We start from the raw sequence: 14,631 nt of genomic DNA, 5'->3' as shown, positions 1-14,631 counted from the left end.
ATTAAAGTCGTCCATATATCGGGCGACTTGTCCTGTGGCAGGTTATTAGCATTCAGAGATGATACCTCGGAAGTCTCATAATGAAGCAACCAGCTAAAAAGCCTCAGTGCTTTCTCCTTTCTTGGGCTTAAAAGTCCAGTCGGTCTTGACTTTGTCCACCACGAGGATACGGAGATTGCCCAGGGAGATGACTACCAGGTCGGGGTATACGTGCTGGATTTTGACACCAGATGCGGATACCATGACCTGGTAGTCCACGAAGCGAACGTCAAGAATCTTGCCAATCTGTTGGCACATGTTATCCACCACGCGGGGCTGAGCTCCCAGCTTATTTCCGGAAACAAACTTCTCCTGGTCATCTACTGCGTTGACTTCCGTTCAGAGTCTTTCCACTTGCGCGTAGTCTGTTCACACCTCAGCATAAGCTATCATGAGAAAGTGGTATCCTTTTGACTTACCATACCATTCCCAACCCTTGTCGGATAGAAAGCTTCATCTTTATCATTGACCTTTGATGCAAGGAACAGGAAGCACTCCGCCAATGATACCTTACTATCCGACGATGCCGTTTCAGCTAGGATTGGACCAGCGCGGAGGAATTACATGTCTCCTTTCCTCTATAAAAACCATGTCTTTTCGTGAGTACTGAAGAAGCAGTACCGACAGTGGAAGTCATCCATATAGCGGACGACTTGCCCTATGAATAGTTAGCTTGCTGAAGGACCAAATGCATCTGAATAGACCATACCAAGGCACCTGGCCATAAACTCGTCTTCGGTCTCTTTGTCTTTTTTATGAAATGTCCAAAAGGTCTTGAGTTCCACCACCACAAGGATTTTGAAATCACCCTCAGAGACAATAAGCAGGTCCGGGTACACCGAGCGAGAGCCATACTCCTTGTTAGCCGTTTGACCTGTTAGTCCTTGCTTATCAGCGGGTGGGACGGCGACCTGAAAGTCCGCAAAGTGAACGTTGATACCAAGCTCTTTGAATACATTTCCTAGGCCGTGGCCAATGTGTTCGACAAATCGGGACTGAACTCCCAGTTCATTTCCGACGGCAAATACCTCTTCTGGGTAAGTTGAACCGAGACCTTGCACTAGGTTTCCCGTCAAGGCACGGACGGATGTCCTGACTTCTTCCTCGAAGCCACCCCACCTTGATATCCAGGATTCGGTCAATGAACGGACGCTGTTGCTTATAGACTTGGTATGGCGTCCATCTCACAAAAATACGTGGAAGTGCAGACCAGATCCGATACATTTGGGAGATCTGAAAAGAGGGAAGCAGGATAATAAGGCTCAACAAGAAGGTGAAATAGTGCAGTTGGATTGAGGAAATAGAGTCTCAACAGAGACCAACTATCGAAGACTTTATATTCTCCCCCCTCTCTCTCTGCTTACGGAGACTGAGAAATAGCGCCAGTACTTCCAATGGACTACTACCATGATGACGGTGATTTGCAATATGCGCCGTGATTTAGCAGGTGTGTTATTCAGTTTGCTGGGAATAATGATAGATAGGTTACTCTGGTTGCCTACTGTCATCATTCGTTTGCTCGCTCATCCAATCTCATAAGGTGCTGATTCAACTGCTGCCCCCGAGAACTCATCGATAGCGCTTCATCCAGACTTCCGGGTCGAGGCTACTGAGCGAGATGAAGTCCGGGAAGCGCCTGGTAAGCCCTGGATTTAACACCTTGAGTAAGTTGATATTACCCCGGAGGCTGTCGACCCCTCTGGTTCAACGCGTTTCTGATTCTTTTATCTTCTATTGACCTCTATCCCGTGTATAGGACCCTGCTCACCTCAAGAACGTTAGCAAACATCCAAATAGTCCTATCCCAAGCATTCCCGAGAACTGCTCCTTGTGACATAGAAATTGAATAGATAAAGAGGGCACCCAAAGGGAAACCACAACCCTAGTCGGACCCCTGTTCTATGTAGCACAAAGTACCTTAGCCATCTGCCTGTGAAACAATAAATGAATACAGCCCTCATTTATGTTCAACAAAATCTCTTTAATAATAAAACTATCTTTCCTGCAGCGCTAACCATCTCCAATTCGTTCTCTTGCCTTGGATCAGATTCAATATCTCAAAAAAAAATAAATAAAAAATAAAAAAAACCATCATGTATCCTCGTTGGAATTATGATTTTACTGGTCGAGGTCGGCATATCAAAAAGAGACCAGTTCAATTTGAGAAGCAGCTCACTGAGGTGCTGTTCCCTACATATGCGCAGCAGCATGTCTTGACTTTGGCACGCTACCTGGACACCGATGAAGCGATTATGGTCAAAATTCGCTATGGGTATGTTGTATACTCACGTATATGACAATGTTTGAGCCCGAAACTAACCACCCCTTACTCCTATCTAGACTGAACCCAGAAGACTTCGAAATCATCGAAGATATCGAAGGAACGCGAAAGATCACCTCCAGCCATTTTCTCCATGAAATCGATGTCCTTGACACCCTTTCGGAGGCCGGCTATGGCCCAGCCTATATCGATTGTGCTACTCAGCCTGCGGGCTTGACACTTCCATATCCTCAGGGTGAAGTGGATGTCCTTGTCATGTCACGCGTTCCTGGGGAAAGGCTTGGGGAGATGTCTGAAAGCTTATCTGAGGCTCAACTTGAGAGCATTCGTTGTCAGCTCACTGAGATACTAGAGTGAGTTGTCATGACCTGACTTGCAGCTATGTGTCGTTTTGCTGATTAATTGACTTCGCTGTAGGTACATGCGACAGGAAGGGTATGTCATATTCCAACAGGACCCCGACTTTCTCCAGTACGACATCGAAAATGATAAGCTGTAAGACCTATCTTCCTCCCTTGCTCTAGGTTGAATCAGTACTAAACAAAACAGCTACCTCGTGGACCTCACATTCATCGATATCATCGACCCTGTCTACGACCGTAATATGAAGCAAATCAAGCCTGATAGCATGTGGGTTTTGGCATTCGGGTTGTGGAGCGAAGAGCTAATTAAGCGCAATCCACAACCAAAACGTCTCTTGCAATCGGCAAAACAAAGACAAGATGGTAACCTCGATCCCGGACAAGAATCTAGGCAGATTTCTGGAAAGCTCCCTGAACGATCTCCTCCGCAACTGCTTTATACTCAGTCGGATAGTACTCCTGTGTCTGGGGAACTGGTTGAGACTATATACGCCCCAACAGACGGGGGTTTTCATGAGAAAAAGGACCAGCACAAACGTCAGACGTGGTGCTGTTGATACTTGGTCTGCGTGAAGTTGATAATTTCCTTAATGTTATATTTCATTGGTATGTTTTTTGTAGGGGTTCTGAGCAATGTTGGTATCTTTTCATTTTGGATTTGTTTCGCTCCCATTCATAGGGTTCACAAGTGAGTCTTCAGAAATAGATCAGCAACAAGCTAGAATGTAAGAAAGTTCTTTCTATATATTCATAGACCTTTTGTAGTGGAACAAACCACAACAAAGTCACATGATTCGCGCAGCCCAGTGAATATCCAACAGTCAACACTCCTCAGCTTCTTCTACGCACACCATATAATAATAATGACCTTGCTAACGCTATCCAACGAGCTCGTCGTTGAGATCGTCAGCTATCTCCAATATGACAGCGACATCAACGCTCTCATGCAAGTCAGTGGCCGACTATATTACCTCCTAAGCCCGTATCTCTACCTCCACAACGCACGCTACTTCGAGGGAACGGCTCTTTCATGGGCAGTGCAGAATAACGTCGCGTCAGCCGCTCAGAAGGCCATCGAAGGCGGGGCTCTGGGATCTATTTCGAAATTGCACGGCCCAATCCCTTTCGAGACAGCTATAAGTTCTGGTCATGACACTCTTGTGAAAGCGTTTCTGGGTCCGGGGAGCCGCGTTGCAGAGCTAGAGAAGTGGATCCAACCGATTCCAGGAAGCGAATACCAAGACAATAAAGACAGAAAATACCATTACCAACTTGATAGAAAGAATCCCTTGTTCTTGGCACTAGTTCAAGGCCACGACGCTATGGCACAGGTCATGCTCAGCTACCTGAAGATGCCGCAAGCGCAAAAGGACGGTGGTGGTGGTGGTGACGGAGGAGGAGGGATACAGAATGTCTCTGGGGATACGGCCCTCGAAAAGCTGCGTGCACTCGGGATTGCTGTGAGTAAGAACGGGATACATGAGCTGCTCAGAGGGGCATCTGGCAGGGGTGATCTTGCTATGGTGAAATTCATCACAGAGCGGTATCCCGCGCTTATCAATGAAGCGTCATGTATGTTTGGCGGCAGAACACCGTTAATTCTAGCAGCATCATCTGGCCAGGTGGAGGTTTTGCGATTCTTGCTCAGCTTTGGGGCTGATCCGAACCTCGGATGTGCTTCAAAGAAGGAGACACCGCTATACTTTGCAGCCCTTTCTGGCAATGTGGAGATTGTTCAAATTCTGCTCGATCATGGGGCTTGTGATTCCCGGGAAATTCTTGCAGAGGAAGGAGACCACTCACTAAGAATCCTGGGGGTGGCGGGAGAAAGAGGTCATGTTGAGGTGGCAAAGCTTCTGTTGAAACATAGCGACTTCAAGAGCAAAGTGCCCAGTAGTTTTTGGAATTACACCTTTATCTTGATTACAGCATCAACTTGTGGATTCACAGACATGCTTCAATTCGTCCTTGATAACGACCCAGAGCAATACCAGAAGACTCAGTTTGGCAAAAGACAGTTCACATGCCCATACTACCAAGGCTCTTGCCTGCTCAGGGCTGTTGAAAGGGGCCATAAGGATACAGTCGCTTTGTTGTTGGAGTATGGTGCTGAGCCATATGGTACTGTGCAAAAGGCACCGTTCCTCGAGGCCATCACAAGAGGGCATCTGGAGATCGTGGAGCTGTTTTTGGACAAGGGCATCAAGATCAATCACCGGGACAAATATACCTTCTCGGGCCGTCTCCTGTACCACCAAAACACATGTACACTTGGCATGGCTGCCCTGTGCCATGCAGTCCGATTCCCAGCGATATTTCGACTGATCCTTGGCAGAGGGGTCCGTATCAACGCCAGATCGGTAGTCGCATTGGTCCTGAGAACAGAGATCGCACGCTCGGGCACTAAGGAAATAACCGATATGTTGCGGGAGAGGGACTACCTGGTGGAAACACCTGAAGAGTGCCAACTCTACAGGTGCAACATGCCAATCCATGCAGCAACTCAAGAAGGGAATGACAATGAAGCTCGGCCCTTGCGGATCATTGCATTGGCAAGACCGTATTCGCTGTACGTCGTGCAAGTCTTGCAGGATGCCATGACGCGAGCCGATTCAGTAACCGTCAATTACCTTCTTGAAAGAGGCTGCCACTCAAGCTTGGAACATATCCAACGAATCGAAAATGGAACAAGCTTGGAACTCGCAGCAAGAGTAGATGACCCCAAAGCGGCAGGGGCAACCCTTGACGTCCTGCTGCACCACGGGGCCGATATGGACGCACTCAGGACAATTTACCGATCGGGCTGGAGATACAACAACAACAAGGAAGAGGAAGAGGACGAGAGACATCTGACTTCTGCCCGGCTCCTTGTTGAGCGAGGCGCCAACATGGATCCAAAGACTAGCGAATGGATTCGGAACTCCCTCACAAAGTCAGTGAATGCCGATATTTCTCATGTGAGAACTCTCCGATATCTACTGCAGAGCATATGTGCGCGAGGGATCTCCCTGGCAGAGCTGGAAGATATCAAAAAGCGAACGCTTCGCAAGGACTGGCGCGTCACGAGGATTCTGGAAAATGCTTACTGGCGGATGAAATACCCTGTTCCGTGAGGCGGACTTGTCTAGGGTTGGTTGCTCATGTGCTCTCGATATGAACCATTTGTTTGTGTTAGGCGTTAGGCTCTATGTAGGGACGTTATGTACGAATATAAGTGGTGGCTCTCCTTCAAATCGAGGCAGTATAAAGAAAGCGGTGGCGTCATACCCGAATCCCCAACCTCACCTCTCTCTCTCTCTCTCCCTAACATACACTTCCAGGCACGATAAACCAAAACAAAACAACCAAAATGGTCTGCTCAAAATGCCAGAAAAAGCTCAAATCCACCGAACTCGCGACTCCCGGCGTAAAACGCAAGAACGAAATGTACTACGGCTCGCCCGCGACAAGTGGCGGTTCTAAATCGACGTTGGGGAGTACGGGTGTTTCGAAGGTATGACCTTTTTTTCTCGATATACGTGTGGTTGTAATAGAGGGTGATGCTAATGGGGATAGAATAAATTGTTGAGCTCCAAGGCGAAGAACCCGTATGCTGCTTATTCGTCTTCGTGTGAATCGTGCAAGACGAAGACGGAGCAGGGGAAGAAGTTTTGTCAGCGGTGTGCTTATCAGAAGAATTGTGAGTCTCGATTCTGCCTTGTATGGTTTGGTGAGATTGGCGAGTGCTAATGCTACATGTACAGCCTGTCCGATGTGCGGAAAGAGTCTGGCTGCAAAGTCTTCCAAAGAGCAGCCGATTGTCCAGGGGCAGAAGTTCAATCTGAAGTGATGCGCCTATCATTTACTCATTTATTTGGCATATTTTGGCATATGGCATGGCGTTTGGAGTCTATAAGGGCTATAAGGGACTGCTGGCATAACAGAATTGGATTGAATTTTGCGTGTAAAAAACTAGTTATACATGTCATACTCCATAATAGCACTATATGCATTCAGTGCCCGTCGTCAAACGACAACAGCCACTAGACAAGTGAAACAACCCCCGCTCTATCAACACAACCGCTCCACCGATATTCAAGCATTACCGTTCAGCCAGCATATCTCTGATGTTGCTCCAGTAATCCCGCAGCACGAACTTCGGGATCTCATCCTTGGCCACCCACCTGAAGTCCTTGAGGTTCTGGACGTTTCCGCTCAAGTTGGCCTGTCCTGTCATGATGCGGCTCTTCATGAAGAAGGTCTTTTCGCCAAGAATTGTTCGGCCGGTCTGGTCGGGCTTGGGTTGTCGGGCGTCGTAGACGTGGTGGCCGACGGGGTGGTAGCCAACCATCCAGGTGTTCATGTTGACTCCGGCGGATTGTGCGAGGGTACGCTGAGCGGCCTATCGAGTATAAATCATTAGATACGGTACCTTCATCGGCTAATCAGCTGGAGAACTCACCACTCGAAGATCCTCACCCGTCTCCACAGGAGAACTAGGCAACTTCCAGTACCCATCTGTATGCTGCACAAGCAGATACAGCGTCCTCTGCAACAACCGATTCAAACTCTGCTGATCACCCTTGGTATCCGCCTCCGTCACCCGCGGGAACGGCCGCGGAATCTCCTCCTTCTTACTCGTATCCTGCGAAGTAGCATTGGCCGTCTCCTCGGCATCCTTCACTAGCGCCTCGACCATATGCTCCGGCTCCGCCTCCTTCGACCCAACCAGCAACTCGTCATTCCACGCGTCCTTCGAGTACGCATTGTACTTGCCAATGTCCCGCGCGGGGGTCTGGCGCTCACGCACCCGCCGCTTCCAGTCCTCGTCGGCGGGGGTTCCGGGCTTGAAGTAGAAATATTTCGTAAAGGGGAGGACGAGACGCTCGTTCAGGCGTTTCTGGTAGAAGAAGTAGGACTTTTCGAAGGAGGTTAGGTCGCGGGTGATCTGGGGCGGGCGGGAGAGGAGCACGCCGGCGTTGATGATGTGGCTGGCGGGCACGACGGGGTGGACGGGGGAGGAATTGGTTGTTGAGGTGGATTCTAGCGGTGTCGCTGCGGCCGAGGTGTAGTCACGGCGGACGAGGGTCTGTTGACAGCTTCTGCATACTCTCGAGTCGACCACAGAGGGCCCTAAAATGATGGTCAGTCCCCCGCGCAAAAGTTTTCCAAGCGGATGTACAGAATGGGGGGTATAATCACGTACGCAGAACCGACGCTATGCGCCGGGCACCATTGGATCCCGAAGACATGATTTCTTGTCTAAACGGTGGTGAATTGGCCGGACTCTCTTCTCCCAGTTCAACGCCGATAATTGAGGTTCGCTCAGAAAAGTTGGGCGGTCACCTGTCTACGGCACTATTCCCAAACAGGCTAGTGTGCCATGGCCGCCGGCCTTTATCTTCGAAAAAATTCCGACTCGAGTTTTCCTCTTCTTCTTTTTCTTCTCCAGCACCCATTCCTTATCATCACTGGAGAGAGATTTTCCTACGCCCAAGTGATCATTTAGCGGTGCTCAGAACGAGTACTTAGTTTACGTTTGCGGCTATTTCGCTAGCGGTACCTTCTTTACAGCCAAGGCGTACTGTTAGATAGATGCTGCGCACATTTCGTTGCCTCGCTGTAGTATTACGGTTTATGGTCTATCATGACATTCGTAGCTCGTCAAGGGGACGGCGTGTTTCTATCTAATGATGCACATCCGTTCTTCTGTGCCAAAAACGCGCAGCCGGTTGCCATACGCTTTCCAGAATTCCGCGTCGAATCGGGGGATCAATTCACCATTGTCCACCATCTTCCGGGTCTGGGGCGTCGTGGCTGCTGGGATACTACTGCCAAAGGTGTCTGCGGTCTCTTCGCATTGGAGAAGATCGAACCTTGTGCGCAGGTTTGTAGACTCAGTGGACTCTGCCGGTTGAGGTGTCAACGGGGCTGTTCCAAGATACTTGGAGGTACCTCCGTGACGGAGTTGGGCGGAGAGTTTGATGAATATCTGCGCGGTCAATAAACTGTCGTATCCCGCTTCATGATCAACCTTCTGGTCGTGATATTTGGAGTGTTGAGGGTGTACAGCTGTCAAGTCAGTATCAAGTAACGACGGTAGGAGATGGCAACTCACTCATTTTGGGTATCGATGTCTTCAACAAGCTGTCATTGATCTCCGACAAAGATGATATCGGATTGATAGAACCACAGTCATGCGTAGCCATATACTTTGTATCCATCAAGACCGGAAACATCTCATGAGCCGCAGCCTGAAAATCCTCAACACGATCCGGCAACGGCCCAAAAAAGCATCTGTAAAAGTAAATAAGGTCCGTGAACAGATTGTGACCAACAATGACAGGCCGGTGAGTTCTCAATCGCTCCTTCAGTCTGTTCGCGAATTCTTTCAGAGATAACCCAGCTCCCGCGGGAGAATTCGCCATGACACCCATGAAGCACCCTTGGTCAAGATTCGATAAATCACCCCCAGCCAACGCTTCTGCAATCCACCGGAACCCTGTCTGTTTCATCATCCTCTCTTCCTGGTACCTCATCCGCTGTTCTCGGACGGCCTTTTCACGTGCTTCGTCGAACTCTAGGATCTGGATGAACGCAGGCTTGCCGACTGTCACCAATGAGGGAAATTCCGCTTCAATCAGTTGGTGGACGAGCCTCTTCTGGAACCTGTTCAAAGTCGTGGGAAAGAACCCCGTAGGCTTGGGGTCGTTCATGCGGGTTGGTGGTGGAATGTTCAAATAACTATCACGGCCCTGTTAAAACGGTCAGTATTGAAGATTGTCTGATATCGGAAGTGGCATGTCTACATTACCAAGAGCAAGCCAATCGTCAATTAATTTTCGAACGGCTTCCAAGAATTCGAGCGACTCTTGGTCCTCCTCTTTGACATCTATTTCGAGACGACGTACCACCGGACGATCACGCCGTTCCGTGGCTTTGGCCGTGGCCTCTTTCTCCTCGTCTCGGGAGAGATACTTTACTCCATTTTTGAAGTATGCGTCCATGCTAAAGTTGTTTTCCAAGAGGAAATCGGCGGCTGTACAGTCAGTAACAGTACCGTCAATGAAACTGGTCATTAATGGACTTACCACTACTCTGAAAGGTGACATTCCTTTCCACCTCCAGTCTATGATCCATCGTCGGGCTGAGATACATATTATACGGTTTCAGGGTGTATAATCCTGCAACAGTTAGACCAAGCCCAGTTGCGACATCTTCTGGTCCTACCAGTCGTAACATCCTCATTGCAAATCGTCAACCCAATTTGTAGAATCCGAAACTTATCAGCTGCACTCTTGACCTCCGAATAGCGATCCTGCAATGACTGTGGTCCCTGGGCTGTCCTTTGTGATGTGATGCCATATGAGATACCGGAGAACTCAAAGTCCAGCGAGACAAAGCAACAGTTGGCCAAGTTATCCAAGATCCGAGGGAGATGGTAGGAGAAGGTCTCTGTAGTGACATCCATTTTGTGCTCTATGCTCTATTGGGGATAATAATATTCGAGAGTAGTAGTATTGACGGGATCATGTGGAGAGGGAGATGTTTGATAGTGACAGTTCCGCGTCCGGAGTTGAGCCGTGACTATGGATCTTGTTCAGTTATTTCAGTTAGCTAGTTCTTGATATCTCCAAATACCTTCTACTTACTCTGTTATTACCCCCGTACTCTGCTCGATATCGTGGTGTTCAGTAGTCAGTCCCGTGACATCAGACCCCAGACTAACCCGAGCCGAGGGAAAACGAAAGCAAACCAATCCCAACCTGGTCGGACACGTTCACCGTCGCGATCCATGCTTCTTTTCTCTGATTGTGTTATTTTTCTCTAGAATTGAACAACTACTCCCCCTATACTACTCCAATCTAATCATCCACACAATGGCCGACGACGCCACCCACCTGTCGGCTTCCCAGTCGCAGCTCTCATCCTCATCCTCTTCCGCTTCGTCGCTATCCCCGGCGAAGCTCTGCTCCCGAACCTACAAAAAAGCCTCACAACTCTACCTGACGCGTCGATTACATGAGTCGCTGACGGCGCTGGAACCCGTCATCACGCCCTCGCAGGTCCCAGACGACTCGTACGTGAACGGCGACGCCTCGACACCGCCGATTGCGGCCGCCCCGAGTACCTGGAGGATTAAAGTCTGGAACTTGTACATCACGCTGCTGAGCGCGATTGTTGAGTTGGGTCCTGAGGAGGGGAGGAAGTTGTTTGGACAGAAGGAATGGAAGGCTGTCTCATCGCAGGTTCGCGATGGGGGGATTTGGGAGACGGTCGTGCAGACGGGATACAGGGGGCTTGAGGGATCGGTAGATGCGGAGGTTGTTTATAACTTGTACGTGTTGGAGGATTTATCGCTTGTTTGATTGCTTGATGCTGACTGTGATTTGCAGGGCTACGCTGTTACTGAGCCACTCTCCTTCGCAAGCGCTCAATCAACAGCGTCTCGAAACCTACCTGTCGTCGTACGGCCAGCCGAACCTGGATGTCGAAGGTCATCTACGCAACGGCTCCGACCATCGCACAATCCGATCTAGTGGTGGAACGGACACCCCGAAAGACCTAAACGCCAGGGTGAGGATCATCGAGCTGTTCACTCTACACATACTTCCCCGAAACGAGGAGTGGGAATATGCGGCAGAGTTCATCAACCTGAGCGAGGTTCTAGATGAGGAGAACAAAGAAGTCTTCCTGCAAACCCTGGACAATCTCAAAGAAGAAAAAGAACAAGGAGAGCTACGCGCAGCAGCACTACAACGCGAAAAAGACGCCGAACTGGAGCGACAAATGCACGAATCCGAACGCCGACAAGCCGAGGAAGCAGCCGCCGAGCGTGCCGAGCAAAGCGGCCACAAACAAACCCCTAGCGAGGTAGACTACGGCGTCGAAAAGAAGAACACAAACCGCGCATGCAAAGGAGGCAAAGGAACCCGCTCAACGGACCGCCAATCTACCAGCAAAACCGGCAGCTCGTCAGGGCGAACGGCCTTCTCTCCACCCTCGGGATCCAAAAACCTCAAGAAACCCGAAAAGTCGGAGTCGCGGGCACCCAGCCGGGCCATTGGAAATGTACTGCGCAACCTGGTGCAGTACATCTCACGGATGGTCTCCGGCAACCCGTTATCACTTGCTCGTCTGGTGTTATTCGTGCTGGGCATTGTAATGGTGCTGAGCAGGCAGGACGTGCGGGAGCGCATCCGGCGCGTGACTGGGGCTGGTTGGCAGAAGGTCAAGGGGACGATTGGGATGGGCGTTAAGGTGAGCTATATCTGATGTGTTGGTAATAGGATGGGATGGGATGGGATGTTTAATATTTCCTTTGTATGTATAAACGGCAGTCTAGTAGTATTTTGATCATTGTCAGTCTTGAAGATTTAACGCTACCCACTTGGAATATCGATTGAACAAACGCCGAATTAACGCCCAGCCTTGGGTATCACATGCTATCTAAGTTGCCCTACATCACCAAAACCTCTGCCTCTGCCAAGCCTTTCTGGCCATTCTCTCCATATCCAGCCTGCTTATGATGAAATCAACTTCCACTGGTGCGTTGGGATCACGGCCAACAGCTGACTTGAAATCCAGCACGAGCTGGTTGGTCATTGCAGGTCGACCCCTACTCTAGTCCGTTCTAATAAAACAGGTACATAGTGTTGTTCTGGCGGTCGAGGAAGTAAACAGTAGTTCGGATCGCTGCCGAGGGCGAAGCTTGTCTGGCGGATTGTAGTCCAACAGATGATTGTCGTGCGCCATACACCCACTTGCATATTGTGATGAAAGGTTGGTGCGTGTCAATGTTGACGGTGATTGCGATGTTGACAGTAGAGCCAACACTTTCGATCCAACCTCTCGCATTGCCTATCGATCTGGTGGTAGATTCACTTAGTCCGGTTTCGACCACAGCAGTAGGACCGTTGTTCTCGGGTCCCCAGCTACAATCAGCTTGCTTAGTCCATTGGCCAAACCGGATTATAGAGGTGTGGAGGGTATCGAGCTGGTACCTGGGATTTATAGAAATGATTTGAGTTCCAATTGTGTCTTGTATGACACCCGCGGCTGAGTCGTGGGCCGTGCTGGGCATGACTTTGATGGCTAGGTCACCAGTTGCGTGATTATACGAGTATAATGCTGCCGTACAGTGCTTGACCAACTCCCCAAATTCTCCCTCTGGGACGTCTTTGTAGTCCAGGAATTGGTCCGTGGTGTTTCCCTCTTCTAGTTGCTTCTTCCTAACAGCAACACGCCTTTCAATCTTCGCTCTCTTTTTTGAAGGGCTGCTCAATTCCAGGTCCCTCCCATAGGTCATCGGATCCAAAACCCAGTTGTCTTTCTCACATTATGCGGAAACTCAAATGGGGCCTGGAAACAGTACGGTCTTCCATCACGGAGCTTCGCCGGTATACCTCATCCAAGGCGGAGTTCTCCAGCATAATTGAAGAGATATTACAACATAACCTGGCTAAATAGATAGAAACAGATAATATGGGAGGTTGAGAGGAATTGCGAAACTACTGCTACATTTTATCGCTCAAACTACAGGAGTCCGGAGTACGAAGTACTCAAACTCGGGGTTCAATACCTTAGTATGGTATGCCCTCCGTCCCCGCATAGGAAATTCCTATTGCTTTCTTCATATTATTATTGTACAGAAATTCCTACAAAATTCTAGAGAGACAATGCCATATGCCCAATTCGGGGCATTCTGCAGTAGTACATCGTCATCATCATGTGCTGATGCGCCTGGCAGCTGATTTCATGTGAATGCAGATGAAAATGCGATATCGGATGCTTGTATCTGTACTCTGTACGGAGTATTGCAAACTGCAAATACTCTTGACATGCGTGTTAGTGTACTCGTACAGAATTATCATAGTGGTTGTTGTAGCTATAGTGCTGCTGTACCAACTAACCATACGCGGAATAAAACTACCCCGTACTCAACACACCAAGTCACCAACTAGCACAATCAACAAGAAGAACACCATGGATTTCCCATAGCCAGACAGCCCAGACATCCAGAATACTTCCTCTAATCTAATTCACCATTCCGTAAAACCTGGACTCACAGTCTCAAATCGCCGTCCCCATCCATGGCAGCCATCGGCACCTTCTCGCTCTACCTCGGTTGAAAATCAACACTGGGAAATGAATCTTTACCCAATGACCGGAATCTTCCGTTTTCGCAGAGATCCAACGCCGGAGATCAGTGGATTCTGGAAATCTGGAATCACGGAATTGAGTCAGCTGCTCTTGTAACTACGGGGTGCCGTACTTGTACTCTGCTGTGGTACTATGTGCTGTGTGCATAACCCTGTAGGATGGCATGTGAACTTATCCTGACTCCGGAAATGGACAGCACGGAACACAGGATGGGAACTATGGATGCGCCAGACTCTATTCTGGAGTATCCTATGATTGAATGATATGGTAATTGCTCTGCCGAGGTGCTGGTGTATGCTATTTCCTACTGTCCGGTCTACATTTGTACAGAGTACAGGAACTACGGAGCACACATAGGATGAATGGTAAAGCTACCGGAGGACAGCACTTTATATAAAAGCTACTGTAAAACAGTTATATCTCAGGTGCATCGGGTAAATCCTCACACCCTGGGCTTCCGCTCGTCCAGCCAGCGGGCCTCCGCTTCCCCGTCTTGTTTCCCTCTCCGCAGAGCACATCCGCCACTGGAACCGAGAAGCCGCTGGTCTATGATCCTCATTCCCGAGATGCGCTGGTTATTAGTATAAGGGCGCTATCCTGTGAAGATTGGAGGGGTCGCTTTTCGCTACTTTTTCTTATTTTTATCTGTTCTCCGGGTCCTCCGATTCCTTTTTTATACTTTCCCGTGTCTATATACCTCGCTGTCTGCCGAGGGACAAGTCATATCTTATACTTCCGTATTCCTCCGGACGTGGGACTGCTTTACTATTCTCCCTTTTTTCTTTTTTTTTTTTTTTTTTTTTTTTT

General features: G+C 49.1%; 7 protein-coding genes across 7 annotated transcripts; 4 read left to right on the top strand and 3 right to left on the bottom strand.

Annotated features, from left to right (window-relative positions):
• Positions 1-93: 93 nt before the first annotated feature.
• ASPGLDRAFT_31583 (uncharacterized protein) lies at positions 94-1,263 on the bottom strand (the record flags this gene model as incomplete). Its single annotated transcript, XM_022544074.1, has 5 exons — positions 94-285; positions 459-574; positions 647-697; positions 749-1,191; positions 1,250-1,263. 5 exons carry the CDS (start codon positions 1,261-1,263, stop codon positions 94-96), a joined length of 816 nt encoding a protein of 271 aa, XP_022405107.1.
• An 813-nt stretch (positions 1,264-2,076) lies between these two features.
• ASPGLDRAFT_140923 (uncharacterized protein) lies at positions 2,077-3,401 on the top strand. Its single transcript, XM_022541713.1, has 4 exons — positions 2,077-2,311; positions 2,380-2,673; positions 2,738-2,815; positions 2,870-3,401. The coding sequence occupies exons 1-4, from the start codon at positions 2,133-2,135 to the stop codon at positions 3,237-3,239; spliced, it is 921 nt and encodes a 306-aa protein (XP_022405106.1). The 5' UTR covers positions 2,077-2,132; the 3' UTR covers positions 3,240-3,401.
• A 144-nt stretch (positions 3,402-3,545) lies between these two features.
• ASPGLDRAFT_91828 (uncharacterized protein) lies at positions 3,546-3,767 on the top strand (the record flags this gene model as incomplete). The annotated part of the gene is made up of 1 exon (XM_022550507.1): positions 3,546-3,767. A coding segment is annotated over one exon (222 nt), but the record flags the coding sequence as incomplete, so codon positions are not given.
• A 2,264-nt stretch (positions 3,768-6,031) lies between these two features.
• On the top strand, positions 6,032-6,511 carry ASPGLDRAFT_31580 (cysteine-rich PDZ-binding protein; the record flags this gene model as incomplete). The annotated part of the gene is made up of 3 exons (XM_022544073.1): positions 6,032-6,175; positions 6,238-6,361; positions 6,426-6,511. The coding sequence occupies 3 exons, from the start codon at positions 6,032-6,034 to the stop codon at positions 6,509-6,511; spliced, it is 354 nt and encodes a 117-aa protein (XP_022405104.1).
• A 252-nt stretch (positions 6,512-6,763) lies between these two features.
• On the bottom strand, positions 6,764-10,132 carry ASPGLDRAFT_63316 (uncharacterized protein; the record flags this gene model as incomplete). The annotated part of the gene is made up of 7 exons (XM_022548643.1): positions 6,764-7,063; positions 7,124-7,794; positions 8,377-8,733; positions 8,780-9,416; positions 9,471-9,700; positions 9,753-9,845; positions 9,892-10,132. The coding sequence occupies 7 exons, from the start codon at positions 10,130-10,132 to the stop codon at positions 6,764-6,766; spliced, it is 2,529 nt and encodes an 842-aa protein (XP_022405103.1).
• Positions 10,133-10,365: 233 nt separating this feature from the next.
• On the top strand, positions 10,366-12,116 carry pex26. The gene is made up of 3 exons (XM_022549493.1): positions 10,366-10,999; positions 11,058-11,596; positions 11,642-12,116. The coding sequence occupies exons 1-3, from the start codon at positions 10,542-10,544 to the stop codon at positions 11,935-11,937; spliced, it is 1,293 nt and encodes a 430-aa protein (XP_022405102.1). The 5' UTR covers positions 10,366-10,541; the 3' UTR covers positions 11,938-12,116.
• Positions 12,117-12,295: 179 nt separating this feature from the next.
• ASPGLDRAFT_54484 (uncharacterized protein) lies at positions 12,296-12,970 on the bottom strand (the record flags this gene model as incomplete). The annotated part of the gene is made up of 1 exon (XM_022548082.1): positions 12,296-12,970. One exon carries the CDS (start codon positions 12,968-12,970, stop codon positions 12,296-12,298), a length of 675 nt encoding a protein of 224 aa, XP_022405101.1.
• Positions 12,971-14,631: the final 1,661 nt, after the last annotated feature.

The sequence above is a fragment of the Aspergillus glaucus genome (genome assembly GCF_001890805.1).
Source record: "Aspergillus glaucus CBS 516.65 unplaced genomic scaffold ASPGLscaffold_2, whole genome shotgun sequence".
NCBI classification, from domain to species: domain Eukaryota; kingdom Fungi; phylum Ascomycota; class Eurotiomycetes; order Eurotiales; family Aspergillaceae; genus Aspergillus; species Aspergillus glaucus.
This window is presented reverse-complemented; position numbering and strand designations above follow the sequence as displayed.